General features: G+C 42.8%; 1 protein-coding gene across 1 annotated transcript in view; it reads left to right on the top strand.

The window, feature by feature from the left end:
- Positions 1–23,077, top strand: part of COL6A6 (collagen type VI alpha 6 chain) — a 339,806-nt gene that overhangs the window by 251,059 nt on the left and 65,670 nt on the right. The window contains 5 exon segments of the mRNA XM_029589350.1: positions 1,542–1,595; positions 4,438–4,473; positions 5,020–5,082; positions 20,406–20,468; positions 21,586–21,648. Coding sequence (XP_029445210.1) covers positions 1,542–1,595; positions 4,438–4,473; positions 5,020–5,082; positions 20,406–20,468; positions 21,586–21,648 — 279 coding nt within the window.

Genomic DNA, 23,077 nt, shown 5'->3' with positions numbered 1-23,077 from the left:
TTAAAGTTTTTCTCCACACTTGGTTCTTACGCCATAGAATAGCATTCAGTAATTACATTTAACCATGTTATACCTGAATTTCTGCAATCCGCTTTGAGACCAAACCTAGTAAAAAGCGGGATATCAAATATTCTGAAATAAATAAATAAAAAACAAAATAAGGCTTCCCAAACTATGGTTTGGGACTCCAAATGGTAGCACTCTTCAGGCACCAAAAACAGCAGCATTAGTAGTGAAAGTCAGCCTGGAGTCTGTGAGCCAGCATTGCACTCATCGGCCTTACAGCAGCCCTGCCCTCCCGTGAGTTTCTGCGGTGAGGGGGGGCTCGGGGACGCTACAGGACCTGTGAGCTTGCACTAGCTCACAAGCCCTGCACAGACTTTCATTACTAACGCTGCTACCGCTTGCAGGTCACCGACGCGCTTGAGACCAGCCACGAGGCAAGGGAGGGCTGAGTGTGCACACGTCAGTGAAGATTGCCACTGCTCTTCCCTCTCCCACCACTGAACCTACCCAAGAGGAAAATGTTGCCCCTGTCATCATCTTGCTCTTTCTTCCCCACTGGTTTTCATTCACCTGTGGCCCGGAGCTCAAAGGAAAATGTTGTTGCTGACCCCGGCCTGTGGGATGTTTGGAGAAGTGATTCTTTGAAGGGATGGATCAGATTCAGGAAGGTTTGAGGGTTGGGTCAGCTGAAGAGAAATTGGCTATAGAAGGCAAGAGAGGGAGAATGATGGAAGACTGACTGGGGGGGTGAAAGAGAGGAGCTGGTGGGGTGAGACAGGATCAGTTTGGGGATGTTAGAGAAGGGTTGGAGGGGAAGCTGGAAGGTGAGAGAGAAGGGATGGGGAGGAGCATGAAGAGAGACTGGTGGATTGGGTGAGAAGGAGGATTATAAAATATCCGGTGAGGGTTATAAGAAAGGCTTGGGGTGAGAGAATCAACTGGGGAGATGGAAAAAGGGCTGGATCGGGTGAAAAGAGAAGGGGTGGGTGGGGAGGTGAAAGGAGCTGGAGGATGTAAAAGGGGATCAGCTGGAGGGGCAGAGTTTGAGAAAGGAAGTCTGCTGGAGAAGAGGAGGAGGATAAGAGGGGAGGTCCTCTGGAAGGGGTGAAGGTTGAGGGAGGGAATTAGCTGGAGTGTGGGGATAGTGAGAGGGGAGTGATCGGTAGAGGGAATCTGCACTCCTGCTAATTTTCTTTTATTGTTCTCTGGGGGGGGGGGATCATGTGAATTTTCAAGTGCTAAAACAGGCTCACATTGGCTAAAATTTGGGAGGCCCTGATCTATGGGTAACTCTTAATACTGAACCAGATCTAACTCTTAATTACCATCATAAGGCATGATCCTGTTAACTATGCAGTAGAGCAAGAGAAACACTAATGACAAGAAATATTCTGAAATCCATTTTACAGCGTTTCCAAACTAAATTAAAAAAAAAACAAAAAAAAAAACAGATGAAGTAGAGAGCTCTTGTCTCCTGGCATTCAGAGTGATGGAAGATGTGACAATAAAGTACACTTATTTCTCTCGCTTTGCAGGGAGAAACTGGACCAGATGGCGGTGAAGGGCAACATGGCAGCGAAGGCACAGATGTAAAAATAACAAAATCCAGTGATTGCTCTTTGGCTGACTGTTTTTTGTACTGTTCTAGCTGTATAGAGTATTTATCTAGTTGGTTATTTTTTTTTAATTTGTAGCTTACGAAGTGTTACAGGTTTAAATGACGACTGGTGTGTGCTTGTTAGTGTGTGCATGGGTGTAGGTGTAGGAGTGTGGGTAGACTGTCAATCAATAGTGCTGACTGGGATGACACGAGTGAAAACAGGGGTTACAGAGGGAAAATGACTGAACCCTCCCAGGTGGCTTTTCAGCTGGCTGAAACTGTGCAGGCACTTTCAGAATGCGTGCACTTTTAGCCACAGTAATAAGAGGTGTACCCATGGGCATCTCTTGGTCAGGGGGAGAAAACTACATGCATACCAGAACTCATTTCTTTGATGGGGGGGGAGGGGCCAAGAATAACATGGGTAGGTGTTGTGGCCAGTCCCCTGTCCCGCTCCCACCCCTTATCCCATCCTATGTGAGTCTTCAAAGCAATGGCTACAAAACCCTTTTAATTTCTGGCAACACCCTGTTTCTCCTGTCTTTTCACCCTCTCCCTGCCCTATCTAAGCTGTTTCTTGTGCTCCCTCTGTGGTTAATGCAGCTACTTTATACAAAGGTTAATCTCTCAAGAGGCCGATGCAATAAGACACATGCTAAAATGGATGATCGTATTGAGTGCCCGTTTTCCTAATGCATGCACAGCGAACTCTCCCGGGTGCCCGATGAATAGTAAAATGAGTTGCTGCATTAAAAAGGATGCGCTAGGGGAAATTGTGCATCCCTAGCGCTCAAACGCATCGGGCGCCCAGGAGACAAAATGGGATATCTCCTTAAGCAGAGGAAAGAGAAACAGCGGCTTAAGACAGAAGGGTGTACACAGTAAGCTCCTTTGCTGGAAACAGTCAGATTTCTTAAGTACTGATGTATGCATCTTGGGCTGATCTCTCCCAATTGTTTTAAAGCCGCCGAGTCCTGGATAAACTCCTTTGCTCTGTCTAAACCCTGAATGGGATCGGCGCCCGGCCCGGAACTCTGCACTGCCGGATCAAGTTTCTGCAGCACATTATTCACATTCCAAAGACCTGCCCACAGCACCCAGGAAATGCCAGAGGCAGCTGTTGCCATGCGACTTTGACTCGCAGAATGACTTAATGCCAGCTCTGGGGCTGGAGTTAAGTTTGGCACGTTAACAAGTGTGCATTGGGTGCCAGGGGATTTTCTGCATTGGGGGTGTACTAGGCAATAGCCTCATCTACACTGAATTTGCATGTGATGAGCATTATTGGCTAAGCAGTTGTTTGGATGCACATTTTGGATGCTCTAATCTCCTTATTGCATCGGGTGCTAGTCTAGCACATCCAAAACATTCATAAACCTGTGCATTAAGCTGGTTGCACTTTATTGCATTGGTCTCTAAGGATGCTGGCAAGCAATTATGTAAATAGGCTTCACCCAACTCAGGCATTTCTGATCTGTAAAGGGGCTGAAAGAAGACAGATATATAATTATCTGCTAAAATTAAATAGAAAGACTTTGATGGCCTCAAACTTTCAAATGTCTAGCCAAAGGGCACTGTTGTTTCCCTATTCAAGTTATCCCTCTTAAAGGCACAGGGGATCATGAACTAATAGTGATTCCAATGTCTGCCTTTTACCTCAGTGTTTCCCGACCCTCTCCTGGAGGCACACATAATCAGTCTGGTTTTCAGGATATCCATAATGACAATGCATGAATCAGATTAGCATACATTGGAGACCTAGTGTATGCAAATCTCGCTTTTGCATATTCATTGTGGGAATCCTGAAAACCCGACTGGCTAGATGTGCCATCCAGGAGAGCGTTGAGAAATTCTGCTCTAACTCCTATATCTTTAAGGGGCTGACTCAGATAAGACAGGACCGTGCCGCTAGGAGTGGGGGCCTGAGCCAAAAGTGAAGGGGCAGAGGCTCTGCAGGCTCACCCGTAACTACATTTCTGATGCACATATTACCTTAAAAAATGTAAGTGCCCAGGCAGCATGCACATTTTATGCCCTCTTTTGAGACAATGTAAACTATGCATGTACTTTTTATCCACCTAACAATTTAATTTTCAAGTACAGACTATCAGGTGAATTTTCAAAGGATGTAAATGTAACATACTATCATAGCAATTTTCAAAAGCCATTTGCGCACATAAATTGCATGACGTGAATAAATCCGATGGACAATTCAATGGCATATATTGTAGCAATTTTCAAAAGCCCACTTACATGGGCAAAGTGCATTTATATGTGCAAAACCCATTTTTAAGTTTGGCCAGTCCTTATGTGGGTGCATCGTGTGTGAAGATCCGGTTGGTTTGTTGAGGCTAAAAAGTATGCACTTAGGTTGTCTGTCAGGCACCTTATTGAAAAATTACCTTTATATGTTTTACATCATGCTAGAGAAACACAAGAAAAGTAAGTTTGATGTTATCACTTTTCTGTGATTTTCTCTTCTTACTACTGATTGTCCAGTGGTTCGTGCTATATTTGGTTGTGTAATCTTGCCTGTTCCAAGGTCCATTTTATCAGAAATTAAATGCATCTACAAAGAGAATATACAATGTAAGGATTAAACATCAGGCAATGAATCATATGGATGCACGTAATGAGACTACATTTTATAAGTGATTCCTTCATCTAAAAACAATTCATTCCAAGACTGATAAAATTAGCTGTAACTGTACACCAGTTTGTAACATCTGATTTGTTTTGTAGCCTTTTATTTTCTTAGTGAGGATTAATATTATTAGTAGATTTTGTGTTGATTTGTGCTTCATCCTAAAACTTTTGCCTTTCATTATTAGGGTCAACAAGGTCATAGAGGCCCTTTGGGCGTAAAGGTTAGTGGCCATTATGACCATCCTTGTTAGCAGATTGATGGGAGTTTGGGTTCATGTAACAATATCGGTCACAGATTATTGCTTAATTATAAACTATGTTTTTGTGGTCATCCCATTGTGCTTGTCAAAATCTGCATCAATGGGAAATATTGTTGAGTTAATAGCCTTCACTTTACAAGACAAACTTTTCTTTTCAAGGTATAGTTCCCCTTGATATCATTATGCAAACATTAAAGCAAACCTGTTGGCACCAAATAATATTTATATAAAAATATATGTGCTATAATAATGAAAAACCGATAACATCAACCTAGTTCAAAAAAAGACAGCCAAAATTAATAGATGGCTCTGATTCCAATTGCTTTTTATTTAAATTGTATCTTCTTCTGTATTTTACAGGGATATAAGGATTCACTTGCAAACATGTCAGCTAGTTCCTCACTATTCTTGCCCCCATAAATGAAATCTTTTTAGTGCTATTCGCAGACCAAATAATTTGTAGGCGTGGACTCACTCTTGCCTAATATTGTCCCTTAACGTTTACAGGGTGGATCTGGACCTCCTGGGGTGCCAGGTAACAAAGGAGACCGTGGAATTCAAGGCGCTCAGGTTGTATATTAGGGAATGTTATCTTGGCTTTAGCATTTAATATATAAACTGAAACATTCCATTAAGTATAAAGTCCACAGTCTCTGGAGAAGTTTTGTCAGTTTGCATGGCTAATTTTACTGTTATATAAGGCTGTTGTTGTTTTTTTTTTAGTTATATACAGTACACTGTAGCAAAGCATTGCTACATAGACAAAACAAAAAAAAAAAGCTGTAAAATTGCCTTCACTCATCCATAGAAGAATTTTTCTATAGTCCCTCTTCCTGTTTTGTTTTTTATTTTGGGAGAATGGGGAGAAGTGTTAACACCGTTTTTCACCTCCTGATCATTCATACATCTGAAATATTTCTGCCTTTAATGCTCTTGTTGCTTAGCTAGTCGGTCGAGGTGTGGCAGGGCACAGTGCCCAGCTCATCAGGAAGAGGCGGTGAGCCTGGCTCCAGCTCTCTTCCTGTATTTTCCTTCTCTGATGCTGAGCCCGTCTCCATGGCCCATGCGACTATGGAAAACTGACTGAGCAAGTACTGACTGGCTGCTCCATCCTCACTAGCTGACTGATTTGCTCAGAGAACATGCTCAGGACGCAGTAGAGGAGAGGTGGCTACAATCCTATCCATTATAGATTTGCAGCCATCATCCCTCGGTGACCTGCTGTGTGAAGTGTGACAGTGCAGTGAGTCCTCTCAGTCCTCCTTATTCAGTTTTATAACATTTTAATTTAAAAAAAAAAAGAAAGCTTGTCAAAACTTTGTGTGGAATATTTCCCCAAAGCGGCTAATGGAGGCACTACCCCAATAATATAATTGGACTAGATACATTTTTTCTTATGCGAACAACGTGTCAGTATAATTGTATAATTATAATTTACAAAATATAATAGATTACTTTATAGCACTTTGAAATTTGAGTATTCTGTATGTTGATGTGTTGATTGAATAATTCTACTCTTTATTCTCCAATGCCAATGGGTTTCTTATCCTGTTCCATTCCTCTAGAAAAAATCTTTATTGAAGTAAGTCCAAAGGGGCTGACCCTGTACATGCAGACTCTACCAAGTATTTTCAAAGCAAACATACGTTTCATAAGTTTGCTTTGAAAATACCCTGGTGATTGGCCAAGAATGTGCACACATTCACTTGCATGAAGTTAGACCTCTTCAAGTGGCATCACTTAAGTGCAATACAGTTATGTGCGTACTTTCTAAAAAAAAAGTCCATGTGAGGTTCCATCTTTGCCTGGCGCTGCTCCCTGGGATGCTTTTGCACATTTTGCCCAAAAGTATGCAACACTTTTACACATCTACTCACCCCGGGCTATTTTAATACAGCCATTTTCATGTATAAAACTGAGTTTTATGCACATAAATGGCTTTGGAAATTAGCCCTTAAAGATAAAGTGCCAGCATAAATCCATTCACATGCTTGTAATGGAAAGGAAGAACAAAATAATATAAGATATGCCATGCAGGGTCAGACCAATGGTCCATTGAGCCCAGCATCCTGTCTCTGACAGTGACCAGTCCAGGTCTCTTGGAAATACCCAGCAGATCCAACTGGGGAGATCTTTTCCATGTTTTGCCCTCCTAGAAGTAAGATGAGCCATTCCCTAAGTCTACCTGGCTAATAACTGTTAATAGATTTGTCCCCCAGAAACTTGTGTAGAGGAAGTTAGTAGGGATGTAAATCGGGCTTCAGACGATTGAAAATATCATACGATATTTTCAAAATCGTCAGAAATCGGGGGCTCCCCCAAAACGATAGGAAAACCCCACAATATTGTTCGTGGGGGTTCTCTTATTGTTTTGGGGGAGTGCAGGAAAAACGGCACACAAAAATAACCCCTAAACCTACCCCGACCCATTAAAACTAATCTCTTAGCTTCCCCCACCCTCCCGACCCCCCCAAAAACTTTTTACAGGTATCTGGTGGTCCATTGGGGGTCCCGGGAGCTATCTCCCGCTCCCGGGCCATCGGCTGCCACTAATCAAAATGGCGCCGATGGCCCTTTGCCCTTACCATGTGACAGGGTATCCGTGCCATAGGCCGGCCCCTGTCACATAGTAAGAGCACTGGATGGCCCGCGCCATTTTTAAAGATGGCGCAGCCGCTAAACAAAACCGCGATCGGGCTGGACAAAAAAAAAAAAACACTATGTGAATCGGAACCGGAATCCGAATCGATTCCAGTTCCGATTCACATCTTGAGAAGTTAGGATTTTTTTTCCCCTATAGATGCAATGAGGAGCATACTGGTAAGGGGAGTTTCTTAGGGGTGTCATGAAAATAGGAGTGATAGGAGTGTCCATCCCCACAAGGTGGGTCAAAGAGAAAAACAATCAGTAAAAGGGAGACTCCATGAGCACTGGGGTGGGGGGGGAGATGTCTTGGAGGGAACCCGAGAGACACAGATAAGGGCTGCCCTCTGCCTTGGGGGCTTTGTAAGGAGTAAGAGAGAGGCGTTCTCTCTCTTGCCTTGTGTAACAGGGTAACCAGGGAATATCCAGACCGTAGGCATCGAGGCTAGGATTGTTCCTGTTGAGCCTATCCTCTGTGTAACTTTGGGAAGAAGATGAGGATTCTCTTGTCCTCCTTCGGGGTTTGACGCGACAGAAGCCATGTTTGGGAATACCATGGGAATTCAGTGTCTTGGACCTTGACTTTAGCAGCATAAGGAACTGTACCTGCATTTTTATTGCTTGCGGAATGTAATGGATTGATTTTTCCTTCTTTTTTGAGCAGAGCTCCATACTGAGTTGAGGATTTCAGTTATTGTTCACAATGACTTCAACATCCTTTTCCTGAGTGGCAACTCCTAAAATGGAAGCTAACATTGTGTATACAGTATATAATTAGGATTATGGCAGCAGCCAAGGAATATAAGGCCCATGTGGTCTGTACTGTTGGATTCGTGGACCCTTGGGCCGATCGGAGCCAGAAGAGGAGCTGCTGTAGGTGTTTGCAGCAGCGACCCCGACCGGGAGGCGGAGCTGACAGACTAGTGGCTGGCAGAAGGTGGAACTCTGGGAGCTCTATGCGACCAAGGGCTCTGGCGAGGAAGGAGGTGATGAAGGCGCTGGCACTGTGTCGAGAGAACCTTCGCCCTGGAAGCCGATCCTCCCCCGAGAGGAGCTCGTAGGAGTTCGGCCGCTGGGACTTAGGAGATTCACCCTGGAAGCCGGAGTCCCCCCAGGAGGAGCCCGTAGGGACCCGGCCGCTGGGACTTAGGAGGGCCCACGGGGGCCTGGTCAGCTGAAGTCCAAGGTTGAGTGCCGAAGGGTCGTTGCTCGCCAGTCCAGAGTCAGGAACCGATGGATCGCCGTCAGCCAGTCCGAGGTCAGGAGCCAGAGAAACAACGTAAGCCGGTCCGGGGTCAGAAGCCAGGGGTCAACGTAAGCCGGTCCGAGGTCAGAAGCCAGAGAATACCAAATACCAGTCCGGGGTCAGGAGCCAAGAAGAAACGTATGCCAATCCAAGTCAGAAGCCAAGTGGAGGACAAGACAGCACGAACGCAGCAACTGGAGACAGGAGCAAGCCTGGGAACCTCGTTGCAAGGCCCTGAGGAGAGGGACTGCAGGGCTTAAGTAGCCCTGCAGCGTCTGACATCACTTGGAGGAGGAAGACAGGTTTCCCGCGCCTGGCCCTTTAAATCTCGGGCCGAGACGCGCGCGTGCCCCTAGGGGGCGGAGCCAGCCGCGGCGAGACGCCGGCTGCTCCGGCGGCGCAGGGGCCGCGTGGTGGGAGCGGGGGCAGGCCCGGGCGCCGCGCGGGGACGCCGAAAGCGTGGTGGCAAGAGTCCCCGGAGGCCCGAGGAGGGCCGGGAAGGCCCGGAAGCCCGCGGCGGTAAGTGGAGCGGCCGGGGTCGACCCGGAGCCGCAACATGTACAATTTAAGTCCTGGTGCAATGTCATTTACCCCAGTTATTTTTTGTCTTTTCCCTTCACTTCCTTGTAACTATGGATCCGCTGTGCTTATCCCATGCTTTCTTAAATTCTGTTACTGTTTGTGTCTCGATCACCTCCGATAGGAGGCCATGATGTGCATTTACCACTCTTTTTCCGTGAACAAGTAATTTCTGAGGTTACTCCGCTGACGCACCTCACAGTGACCTCTGAGAGAGGTTTGCTTCATGTGCATTATTTATACCTTTGAGGTATTTCAGTGCCTCTATCATCATTTCTCTCCTGTTTCTCCTGTCCTCTTGGGTATACATATTTAGGTCCTTAAGTTTCATCTCCTGTGGCTTGTGCTGTAGACCTAGCACCATTCTGATAGCTTTTCTCTGGACTGCCTCCACTCTGCTATATTCTTTCAGAGGTGCGGCCTCCAGAATTGGTTCCATATTCTAGGAGTGGTCTTGCCAATGACTTGTACATTGCTTTAATCTAGCAACAGAAATAGGAAATTAAAAATGACAGGCTGTGTGGTCATAGATTTGTACATACAACCCTTTGATGCATGATGAGACACAAGGCCAAAGTACGTGGAAGGTGCACATACGTTTTTATGACTGCCCAAAATGGAGAGTGTTTTCCCACTTACAAAAAGTTGAATCCAAGATATTTTTTTCTTAAGTTATGCTAAACATATTATTTGGTAAAGAATACAATGGGTTATGTATGAAGACCCATATATTTAACTTCAATAAAGCTACTTCTCAATGACGATGTCTTAGAAAAATTTATATTTTGAAAATTTGCAGCAGGGAATGGAATTGACAAGCTCCCTTCACAGGAAACGGGTAGCTACAGTTTCTTTGAAAGCAGCAGATTTAAAGGTCCCAGTAGTCTGTGCTCTGTTTCATTTGATACGGTTTCAGTTCCTGTTATGAATTTTTTTTTTTATTGCATTTTCAAAACACATATACAACAAGCAATCCATATGATGGCAACCAGGTTGCCAGTTTTACAATCTATGATTGTCCCTGCCATCTAAATGCATAGGGTTAATAATAATCAGAAGTATCAGACGAGAAACCATAGTTTGGAAGAGACAGCATGGCCAAAGAAGAAAAAGAACACCATCCCCAAAAAAGAAGAGGAGGAGAGAAAAAGGAAGATCAGGTCCTGTTCTGATTTTTAAGTGATTGTTTCTCTTGAGTCATTTCTCAAACAGACAGAGGCTTGACATCACTTGAGCACTGCAAATCTCAGCTTTTCAAACATAAGAATTGCTTGCAAAAAGTTCCCAAGATGTTGTGATTATAAAAAATGTCTTAGTCAGAGGGCACATTTCCAAAGTAAAATGATATGACTAAAAATCACCTTCTTCCAATATGCCTGAAAGTACGGGTGATCTCCAGAGTGTTCCTGCTTTTAGCGACGTTGCATAAAGGTGTTCCTGTGAGTGTGTTTAGGTTGGGGTAGGAAAATAACACACATGCATTCAATTTTCCAATATATGCATGTTAGTTTGTCTGCTTCCACCCCCCTCCCTCACCAGCAGGAATAGCAGGTACAGAGCATGTCGATGCTTTTATCCTGCGTGCTTTGCACTTACTAATTGTCAAAGGGAAGCAACGCGCATAGTTTCTCTTTGAAAATTTGCATGAGTCATGCATATTAGGAGCTCCCACATAATTAGCAATTGCATAGGATATTTGAAAACACCCCCTGTAATATGCCAAAACAGCAGTATAAGTCTGAGAGCACCTGGCAGCTTCTGTGATCTCCTCGGATTTCCCAAATCTTCCAAACAAATGAAAAACAAGAAAATAACGAGAGAAAGGGGCCTATGCAATAGGTTTAACGTGTCACTCAGTAAAATGTGCAAGCCTTACTTAAGGTGCATTTTTACCGATGACATAGTAAAACTTGCCTCAGTAGCACGGCCTCAGTACTAATGTGGATGCTAACATGAAAAAGTGTAACATCCATGCTAGCTGCCATGCTAAATGGCCCAGTTAGGAAGGGTGATTTCTCATTTCCACCTTTCCTGGAAAGTTTGCACACCCCTCCTGATGGCCAACATCCTTTCCCACTACAAGATCGCCAGCACACAAACCTCCCTAAACCAGCAGCTCTCACCTGCCCCTCACCCCTGGAATATAACAGCCCCCCCCCCCCCAGACACCTCCCCTTACAGTAATACGCCTTCCCCTCTTCCCAGCCCCTCTTTGGAATAAAGACTTTTACCATTCCTGAGGGTCCCCACTGTTCACAAGCAGGAGGGACATCAAAGCTCTGTATCTGAGAAGGGCTTTGATGTCCTAATCGCCGTTGAATGACGTCACTAGGAGGGCTTCACACAAACATAAGCAAATTTAGCACATTATTTGTTCATATATTATTTTCTATTTATTACTCAATTACAGCACACACAAATTCCAGGGATTCAAATCAACAGTTAGGCACCATTGTGGAGAAACGTCTCAGGCAGAACTAGATCTCAACCTGGTCCTCAAGAGCTACCTGGCCAGTCTGATTTTTCAGGATATCCACAATGAATGTGCATAAGTGGGAACCTACCCAATATGTGACTATATGGATTTCATGGTAAACAGGAAATATGCCATTGTCTGCAAAAATGCACAAAATGTGTCACTTATCCTCAAAGTCAACTTAAAAAATGCATATAATTCACTGTTCACAGCAATGCAAATCTCAATTGACTTTAGTCTAAATTGTAACAAACTTCAATCAGTGATCATATGTTATAACTGAAAGTTACTCCCCATTTAAATTGATTTGTCAAGGCACTAATCAATGAGGTAGAATTATTTATACAACAACCTCTTTGCTTTAAAGAGTTAAATTCAGTAGTTTAAAGTCTGAAGAAAACAGAAGATGACTGAAGAATCAAATAAAGCTACCGTATGACATAAATTGGCAAGCTTAAGATGTAGCGATGAACACATGATTCTTGTTTAGTTTTCGGTTTCATTTTGTTTTAATATGTGTATTTTTGTTAAACCAGTCTATTTTTAAATTTTACACAGCGATCTTACAAAGACCAGGAAAGCAGAATATAAATATATTAAATAATAATAATACATATAAACTCCATTTCAAAAATGTGACCAGGTGCTCCTAATGCAGTGGTGCCTGGGTCTTTAAGGCTGGTGATATCAGAATTTGAAACAATTTCAGTATGTGATGAGATCTCTGGAGGGATGAGTTAGTTAGTCTGCAGGACAGCTTGCCAGAAATTGCAGAAAAAATAAATACTGCTCTAGCCATGTCTGAATAATTTGATAGAAGACCTTGGCCTTTTCATCTAACTCCTAGGCTAAAAGGCTGACAGCTAAAAGCTACTAGAATGAGCGTGATTGACCACAGTTTGAGAACTTCTTATCTACACAGAAGCCTCATCAGATGCTTCACCGCAAAGATTTAAATACATGCTTAACTATATGGAAAAGGGAAGGGGTTGCTAGGAGACCCCAGAAGAGACTGGAATGTGAATTAAGCTCGAGGAAGTGAGGACAGGCATAATGAGTAGTCCTACCCAACTCTTTCTGAGAGTTAGCGTATGCAGAAGGATCCTCATGGGTGGAGGAGGAGGAAGGGCTTCCTGAGAATGAAGGAGTTTTGCTGCTGTGGATTTGTAATGATATAACTGCTGAAGTCTGCCTTGTGAAGCTTGTGGAAGTATATGGGGTGGATTTTTCAATTCCTTTTTTGTTAATAAATTGACATTGTTGAAACCATATTATTTGTCTAATGTCTCAAAGCTTACACCAGGGTGTGGGTTCGCCCTTGTGGACAGGAATTCATTCTGGTAGCAGTGAGCCAAATTGGTGAATGCAGAAATGGTACGCTTCCACAGTAGGGTCCAGTCAGACCTGTCCAGTGTGGGTGGCACCTCGGGCCACTGCACCACCTGTTCAACCATGACTGCTTCGAATCCCATAACCCAGGAGGGGTCTGGAACCTATCTTTCAAATGCAGGATTACATACATTTCAGCTCAAGATCATGTGAAGGAGTTCCCTGTAGGAGTCTTTCCTTCAGATGGTAGGAAATCGTTGTGTTCTTCTTGGAACATGACTCTAGATGCATTGAGATAAAAACACTATTGATCATCATTTGGAGGCCGATTCACACAAAAAGACAAAAGGTCCTGTTTGCAGGTCAGAACAAAAACAAACGGCAGTATCCTCGATGTTTTAAAGAACCACTGAAAACAGTTTAGCAAGAAGGGAATGCGCATTTGAGCTAGTGAAGGCAGTCACTGCTGCCGTCATACCGCTGGAAAACAAATTGACAACTCAAACCTAAAGGAGTACTTTAAAAAGCATGAAATCCCTGGGGATTGTGAATAAAGGCTTCTGGGGGCCCTATCCCAGAAGAGGACACTTCTGATGAAGTCAGATGCCCAAAGGAGCAGGAGGAAGCTATCAGGCCAAATTAAAAGCATGTAGCAAGTGCTGGCAGTTTCTCCATCTGCAAGCAATCTTTTACCAGAATTGTCTACCTGTAGTAATTGCTTTGCACATTTAGTCTACAAAATCTGCACTGGCAGAATACAATTCCATTTCAGTTGTAGCAGACAAAGCAAAAGATGCATGGAATAACTAACTTTACACTCCACATTTGTACAGGGCAGCTGGAAAGACTCTTGCCTGCCCGCATTTCAGACACAGCTGGTTCGACTCATGTCAGTACATTTTTCAACTCTCGCACAAACTGCAGTGAAAGCTATTGTAAACCATGGCTTAGTGTTTAACCAGATCTCAGCACTTGTCTCTGATAATGCTGCATACTTATTCAAAGCTTTCTCTGATGTCCTCTGCAGTATGATGTCCCACGCAATGTATCTTACCTACATGGCACACATTCTTTCTTTAGTAAGTGGTGTCCGGCACACCTGTTTTCTTGATGTCTGTGTCTTGATTTCCAGTTTAAAAAAATATATAGATGTTGTCTATGTCCATTTTGTTATCATGCAAAGAATATTAAATAGTGTAACCCCTAGGCAGGACAGATCCTTTATTTGGCACCCAGAGACACATAGAAAGAATAAAGGATGGACCTTTTCTGCTAAAACACCTCCAGGGAGTCTATATCCCTCTCCCCTGCCCCATGGATAGCTTTAGTCTTTGAGGTCAGGCTCCCAGTTATGGAGATGAACAATAGCACTTATACCCTGCTTCTTTGCAATCAAGCCCTGTCTCTGTCCTTTGGTTCTCAGCACTGCCAATTTTCATTGCCTTTGCATCCAATTAACATATAGGAGAAGAATGGTAGTTTCCAATGTCTTTACTGATAGTTTAATCAGGTGATTGAATAATATTTACACTTCTCGCATTCGATTGATTATCAGAGAGATCATGACTGTGCATATGTATGTATAAGAGAGAAGTCATGTCAGTGTGCGAGTATGTATGAGAGGGTATGCCTGTGTGTTTTCGTATATGAGAGACAGGGCTTGTCAGTATATGCATGTATGAAAGGGCATGCCTGTATGTGCGCATGTATAAGAAATAGGGCATATTTGTGTGTCTGCATATATGAGAGGGCATGTCTGTGTGTGTGCATGTATGAGGGAGAAATCATGTCTGTATGTGTGAGTGAGCAAGTATGTGTGTAGATATGAGTGCTATTTGATATGTCTGCTGTTTTTAAATAGTTTATTGGTATTTGGAAAACGTGTATGACTTTTACATTATTGGATGTTGTACTATTCATCAGTTGTTATGGAATATTTATTATTTTCATTAGTATGGTTTTACTCTATTGATAATTTATATTTCTTGATTTTATTGTTTGTTTAATGATGAATGGTGATGTTACTGTTTTTCCATTGTTGCACTGTATACAAAATATGGCTTTTTGTGGTTTCCAGTTCAGTTTTTGTCTACATGTTTCTCTTTATAATTTATGGTTGTCTTTATTCTGGATTTGGTGAAGGTCTGTCTGTGTTCAGTATGTATGAATGAAATGAGGTATTCTGCTAGCTTGTAATTTCTGTATAGGGATCTATATATAGATGCCAGGCTTGTTCTATTTTCCTAATAGGAGATTTCCTCATGTTTTAGGTCCTGGTGTAATATTTGCAGTGTTGCTTTTTCATAGCTAGAGCTGTTGCTGTTTGAGTGCTGGTAATTAGTGCTGTTTTGGTATGGGAAGTTTACAATAATTGTAATATAATTTATTTATGATTTTCTGAAGGCCAAGCCTACATCCAACAAACATTACAATAGGCCTAATACCAATTCCAAGTGGTTCTTTTATTTTCTTTTCTGCAAGGTTTTTTGCTTGGCACACAGCAGTGCATGTAAATTTAATATATAAGTTGTAAGTGGTATTTTTACCTCGGAAGACTGTACTTTGAATGTCCTTTTTCATGAAAACTTATTATAAATGCATAACTTTTAATTGTGTGTGGAGAAGGTATGACCTGAGGGGGGGGGGTATGGCAGGTTGCAAGTTTCGCCTAGGGCACCCAATAACCTTGCACCAGCCCTATCTTCAACAACAGATTCCATAGCTTGATTGTGCACTCAGTGAAAAAATACTTCCTATGATTTGTTTTAAATCTGCAGATTGCTAGTTTCATAGAATACTTCTAGACTTTTGTACAAAGAAACATATAATTTATTTGTACTAAATTGTTTAGCGCATCCAGGAAATATCTTCATAATTTGATATTTATATTTATACTATTATCAACCTGTGAAAATTGCTTCTTATCTCCATGATTTAGGTAGACCCCTCATGTTCATTGTGGGCATCCTGAAAGCCAGACTAGCTTAGTGGTCCTTGAAGACTGGGTTAAGAACCATAGGTAGAGACAACCTCTCTACTAAAGGGAGGCCTTTGCATTGGTTAAGGCAAGCTATAGAAGTTTTATCTTTTCTTAGCTGTAATTGCTATCTCTCACTACTAGAAGGGGTTCATCATACCCTCATAACACTGAAGAAAAACAGTCAGAAGTGGCAGTAGACTACGTAGCATGGCTTTTATTAGAGGGTATGAGCTTGCTGAAGAGGAATCTTTCACTACTCTTATTTCATCAGGATATTAGTATGTTGTTTCTTCTTCTCCCATTCGCTTCTACTCACTGAGTGCCAAAGGCAAGTAAATGGAATGGTTATAAGCTCTTGATGTCGCTTCTACAATATCTATTTGGATGCTGGCACTGCTGGAAACTTTATTTATTTATTTATTTATTTCAGATTTTTATATACCGGCATTCGAGACAGCAGTCACATCGTGCTGGTTCACATAAAACAGGGGTGCATAGTAAACATAACTATAACAATGGTGTTGAAAAGGCAGTTACATATAACAGGGTGATAAGAACTTTATTGAGGAAGATACCATACGAAAATTCCATATCCCTACGGAGGCCATGTGCATTTTTTTGTTGCTAAGTTTTGTATCACACATGAAACTAAAGCAATTTTATTACAGAAGATATATAATGGATCCTCCCCGTTGGAACAAACGTTTGCAGATATCCAGAGATTCCTTGCACCAAGCAGCAGCCTGAATAAACCGAAGATTCCCTGAGGCAGCAGCACGCGAAACGTGACTCCACTTCGGTCTCTGGCTCTGGTTTTTCAGTTTCCACATAAACGGGCGGATTTTAAAAGCCCTGCTCGCGTAAATCCGCCCGGATTTACGTGAGCAGGGCCCTCGCGCGCCGGCACGCCTATTTTGCATAGGCCGCCAGCGCGCGCACAGCCCCGGGACGTGCGTAAGTCCCGGGGTTTTTGAAGGGGGCATGTCGGGGGTTTGTCAAGGGGCAGGGCCGAACGACGCGGCGTTTCGGGGGCGGGACCGGGGGCGTGGTGCCGGCCCGGGGGCGTGGTCGAGGCCTCCAGACCAGCCCCCGGGTCGGATGACAGCGCGCCAGCAGTCCGCTGGCGTGCGTAGATTTACGTCTGCTTCTCGCAGGCGTAAATCTAGGGACAAAGGTAAGGGGGGGGTTTAGATAGGGCCGGGGGGGTGGGTTAGGGAGGGGAAGGTGAGGGGAGGGCGAAAGAAAGTTCCCTCCGAGGCCGCTCCGATTTCGGAGCGGCCTCGGAGGGAACGGAGGCAGGCTGCGCGGCTCGGCGCACGCAGGCTGCCCAAAATCGGCAGCCTTGCGCGCACCGATCCAGGATTTTATAAGATACGTGCGGCTATGCGCGTATCTTATAAAATCCTGCGTACTTTTGTTTGCGCCTGCTGCGCGAACAAAAGTATGCGATCGCGCTTTTTTAAAAAAATCTACCCCAGTGGGAAGTACCATTTTTTGTTTTTTTAAAAAAGAAAAAAGAGAAATTTGTTTCCATATATATCCAAAAAATGTTTCTAGTGGACTGATGATTTAAAATGACTCAGATCGGTAAATATACAAGTGAAGATAATAATCTGGTTAACCGCGGAGTGTTATGAATGGTCCGAAGCGTTTAGGAGAAAAAATCTTTCCAAAAATAAAAAATTTAAAAAAATTAGTCATTTTAAGAATTGATCTAATAGAGTCAAGCTGATGCATTGAACTTAAAATACTTGATACAACGTGTTTTCCACAGAATAATTTATTTGTTGATCACAGGACAATTTAAAGATTTTAATGTTGGTTGTTTATTTGTACAACATGTCTTCCGCTTGCATGGTCTTCCTCGCCACATCCTCTTGGACTGAGGAATCCAGTTCACCGCTCAATATTAGAGAAGCCTATGTAAAAAGTTTGGAATTACCCTGGACTTTTACTCCACCTACCACCCTCAGACAAATGGACTGGTGGAGAGTACCAGCCAGTCCCTCAAGACTTTCCTACGCTGATACGTTAATCAGTGTCAAGACAATTGGGCCTCTTATTTCCCTGGGCAGAGATATGCCATAACAATCAAATCAATCAAGCAACAGGAGCCTCTTCCTTCTATCTGTTTTTTTGGAAGATATCTGCGAATACATGTGCCCTTAACAGTGCCAGTAACCCGCCCGGCAGCTAATCTTAAGGGGCAAGAGCTGCACAACCTCTGGCAGACTAAGCATCGATTCCTGGAACAAGATGCTGTCCTATCTAAAAAGCAAATGGGCAAGAGACAATGTTATGCACCTCACTTTGAACCTGGAGAGTTGGTCTGACTTAGCACACGTAATCTCAAACTTTATATGCCGACCTTAAAGTTAGCCCCTTGTTTCATGGGCCCTTTCTGAATGGTGCAGTGGATGGGGTTCGTGACCTAAAAACTCAAGTTGCCACCCACACTCCAGGTCATCACCCAAGCCACTAGCCATTCTTAATTAAGACTACACTTAGTACGAAGTATCAGAGATCTTAGACACCAAGACAGTAAGGAAAAAACTTTTCTATCTTATCTCTTGGAATGGTTATGGGCCAGAAGAAAATTCTTGGGAGTCTGCTGCTAACATTCAAGCCCCCCAGTTAGTCCACAAGTTTCAGCAACGGTTCCCCTCTAAACCCAGACCCAAGAAAATCAGGGAGGTGCCCTCGTGGGAGGGGTACTGTTAGAACCTCAGGCCCATGACCCAAGCAATGGACTCACCCAGCCCCAGCCATGGCCCCAGGACAAGACGCCACCATCGCATGCCGACAATCAAATCCAGGCAGCATGCGCCTTACATTCATGCATCCGAGGGTATGTACATAAAATACACGCATTGGCGTGAAGCCCCACAGGCATTCCTCGATGACGACATCTGCTGGCCCTTTTTAGGCCCCCTCCTCTCGGCAACCCTAGCCTTGGCAATAGGTCTTCTGAGAGCCTCGCCCTTTCTTCTAGTTGCTGTTCCTGGTTGCTCTCGTTTCTGTGGTGCCCTCTCCTTGTGTTCCTGTGTCTTCCCTGCTTCTTGATCCTTTTCTTTCTTGTTGCTCCCTCATCTTCTCCTGTTTATCCTCTGCCTGCTTTTGTGGGTTTGACCTCAGCCTGGACTTGGACTTCACGGATTGGTGCTGCACCTGACCCCGCTGTCCTCTGTCTGCTGCCTGCCCCGACCTCGCTTTTTTTTTCTGGTTTACTCCACCAACCACCTGCCTCGAACCACGGTCTGCTGTTGGATTCCATTGTCTTCAGTCTGCCCTGACTCTTACTTGAACTGTGACTTGTGATTCTTGGACAATCCCTTTGACCCATGTAAGTCCTGCCGGTCGACAGAACTCAAGGGCTCAACCTGTGGGGAAGTCAGTTGGTATAGGTGAAGCTCTTGTCTGTCCCATCTCGGGGTACATCCACCTGCTGCAGTGTGACTTACTGCAGCCCAATGGTCCATGAACACTAACAAGGGGTTTGTTTTTTCTTTACAAATATTATCAATGTAATTGATAGAGAACAAATGTGAGAATACACAGCTTTTGCACACATCTGATGCTATTTGGAAAGATCATGAAATATATATAACTTTGTCTTCACTATACTACTGCTATCCTCATGTAAACTCTGACATAGTTGAATGAAGTGCTCATTGACTCTGCACTGCCAGGATTGAACTGCAGTTACTGGGGCAAAGGAAATCCTAGGGTCAGCCAGCATCATTTTGAATTTTGATGCTAATGGGGCAGGAGCAACTGGGGATCATTCTTGTCCTCCATGGATCCAGGAATTTCTTTAGTAAGCTGGGGAAAGAGTCTTGGGAAGAGTGGTGCAACAGTAAGTGGGGGAGTTTAGAAAGAAGGCTGATGGCTTGATTTGGAAGCTGGGATTATTGCCTGGAGGGAATGGAGTTTACAAGGGGAACACCAGTTTATGAATATTTATGTTCTGACTGGTTTAACTGGAGAGGAGTGGGGGGGGGGGGGTGGATTTGGCACCACCAGCAACTAGGGGTTTTGTTTTTTTACATGGAGAGGGCATTTATTGGAACTTGAGACCCTTTTAAACAAGGCATCCTTGGAGTATTCCAGGAACCTTAGTCTGGTGATACTCCTGGGGGAAGTATAACTTTCCTGGTGTAGTGCAGCATGTGAAGATTTTTCGCCTGCTGCACTATTTCAAGGTATGCCAGTGAGCTGCTTTTTAAGTCTTTATGTGTGATGCAGTTTTAACTTGCCCCCAGTGTGCCTGATTTAGTGTCCAGGAAATAACACTTGAAACTGCAATAATTGCAAATTTTGCATGTTTTTTTTTTCATTAAGCTAACATTAACACGCTTTATCATGTGGGACACAGGGTTTACCATGCACAAACATATTATTGAAGCTTATTAAATAGGGCCTAAGCTCTTTAGTCATGGCAATAAAATTCATTACTCGAGGACATTGGACAATCTGAATTTGATCATATGATTTATCAGAAGGACACAGTTGTAATTTAGCAAACTGTTGCTTAGATTAAATCTCATTTGTATTTTAAAATGACATATGCACAGCTTACTTGTTGAGTAATGACCATTATGCTTTATGTAATTTGTACTAGAAGTCTTCCTCTCTTCCAGGGTCCTAGAGGCTCGCCAGGAACAAAAGGTCAAGTGGGACAGGAAGGTTTCCCAGGCCCTCGAGTAAGTTAGAAGTAGATACAAGTATTTTTTGTACAATATGCTTCTTCTCTTTTTTTTTTTTTTTTTTCATTGTCAACACTTAAAGTCAAATGTACTAGAGGATGTTTTTCCATTTTGAGGTCCATATTCAAATGCATTTAGCTGGATGACTAAGAAGTTATTTGTTTAATTAAAAATGTGGCCATTTATCTAGCTAATTTCTAGCCCGATAACTATTTATCCGGCTAGAATTTGGCTGGATAAGTGAGGGGGTTCCAGGCGCAGTCCATGGGCATTCCAGGGAAGAGCTAACTCCGATAACTCTGGTTATCCCGTATAGCTGTCCTAAAGTTAGCTGGATAAATCTATCCAGCAGACTTTAAGATAGCTGGGATTATTCACGTCGCTGAATATACAGTTCTAGTTAGCAAGATAAGTTTATAACTATTTTCAGAAATAAGCTCCATAGATTCTCTACTGATGTTAATCTCCTTTGTTTCCATGGGAGTGCACTCAAGTAGGTCTGGTTCTCTGCAACACATTCACAGACCAGGTAGTCATAAGATGATTGTGCATTATTCCTTTTATTCATTCAGAGGGTCATCTTCAAACAGCTGACATATGCTAAAGTCTATAGGTACTTTTTACCTGTAGATTTTAGCCAGAATTTTCTATTCGGATTTCTGCACATAAATCCACTTTGAAAATGCCTGGGTGTATGCAGAACCGAGGCAGACATATACACACTTGCACATGTACTTTCAAAAACTGAAAACATGTGTTTGAGTTCTGTCCCCGCCAGCTCCACCCCCCAGAATACCTTCTTTGTGGTACACGAAAAATATGCACAACATAGATTTTGCGTACAATTCCCCTGGGAATTTTCAAAACATCATTTTCGCACAGAATTCCAGGATTTATGTGTGTAAATCATTTTAAAAATATTCTCATTGTTTGTTTTCAGTAATAAATGTAGTAACTAGTACATGATACCTTGATATTAACAATGAATGGATAGAGCCCAGAGCTAATGCTAAATCTGAATCTCTAATGTACTGGACAAATATATCTGGTGCAGACCTCCAATGCTAAATATCAGGATACGTTTTTAATAGAATTTTCCATAATTATGTTTCAGGGTAATCCAGGTAGCCCTGGTATAGGTGGATCTGTTGGAAGTCCAGGAGCAAATGGGCAAAAGGTAAGTTAAGAATATACCTCTACCTCTGAGCATTTTTTAAGTTACTTTTATTTATTTATTTGTTAATTCTTTTAACCTGCTAAATCAGATAAGTCTGGCCAAAATGGTGTACAAAAAGTTTTAAAACAAAGCAATAAAACCAAATATTATATCATAAAAACATTAAAAATTACATAAAATCTAACTTAAAACAGCTTTCCTCACAATTGGCAAAGATCCTTAATACTCTTCATCTACTGAATCAAAATAACCATGTCTTTCTATTCTTTATAAAAGCTAAGTAATTTGATTCTAATCTTATGTCCTGTGGCATGGAATTCTTCAACTCGGGCCCCCGAATTATAGGCATGCTTTTCTTATAAGCCATCATTCTCTCTTTGTTTCTGAGGGGAACCACACCCAAAATATCATTCTGAGAATGCAAGTTGCAACTTGGGGTGTAGCTCTTGATCTAGATATTTTGCCCCTACTCCATGCATCACCTTAAACATCAGTGACAAGATCTTAAGCTGGGCTTGCTTCTATATAGGCAACCAATGGATAGTGGACCCTTGAGTTATGACTGGCTTGACTTATGACCAAGTTGTCTGGTTTTGAGTTATGAACAAATTTTGAGTTATGACCAAATGTTTTTCATGTTGAGGGAGGGAGAGAGAGACTAGCCATAATGCCCTCATACTAGGTAGGTATTTGTACCCCTATATGAGGCCCACCTAGTTACTTGAGGTGAGATGTAGGTATTAGTGAAGGGGTTAGGGGCCACTTTGACATGCAGAGTGTGATGTACGAACAGAACAGTGCACTCTTGTGAAGATTTGATGATCTTCGGAATGAGGAAACTCACCCAAAGATGAGATTTGTGCAATGTTCTCTCAACCTAGCTTGATGTTACCCAGGTAGAGAGTCCATATGCAGATATCGTAAAGGAACTGGTGGAGGAGGTAAAATTGTTGTTTCTGGTAGGCTAGGCACATTTTATAACTTTTTTGTGAGTACACTAGGAAATGATTGGTGTTTCTGGTAATTACAGACAATATACAACCATTTTTTATTATAGAAATGGTTAGGTAAGGGGTGCTTTTGGGAGGTTTGGAATGCATTATGGGTATTTCCATTATTTCCTATGGAAATAATAGTCTTGACTTACAACCAACTTAAGTTACAGCCAGCCCTCTGGAACCAATTGAGTTCGTAAGTCAAGGGTCCACTGTAGTTGTTACAGGGATGTAACACTCATCCTTCTGGGATAATGGAAGATCAATCGAGCAGCTATATTTTGGACTACTTATAACAGGTATCAATCTTTCTTCGGGAGACCTACCAATAGTGCATTGCAATAATCTAACAAGGGACAGATCAAAGATTGCACAATTACCATAAAAACAGAAATCCAGAACTGATCTGAGAATCCTAAACTGCCTTAACTTAA

The sequence above is a fragment of the Rhinatrema bivittatum genome, chromosome 2, assembly GCF_901001135.1.
Source record: "Rhinatrema bivittatum chromosome 2, aRhiBiv1.1, whole genome shotgun sequence".
NCBI lineage: Eukaryota > Metazoa > Chordata > Amphibia > Gymnophiona > Rhinatrematidae > Rhinatrema > Rhinatrema bivittatum.
The sequence above is the reverse complement of the archived record's forward strand: the minus strand, read 5'-3'. Positions and strand labels throughout refer to the sequence as shown.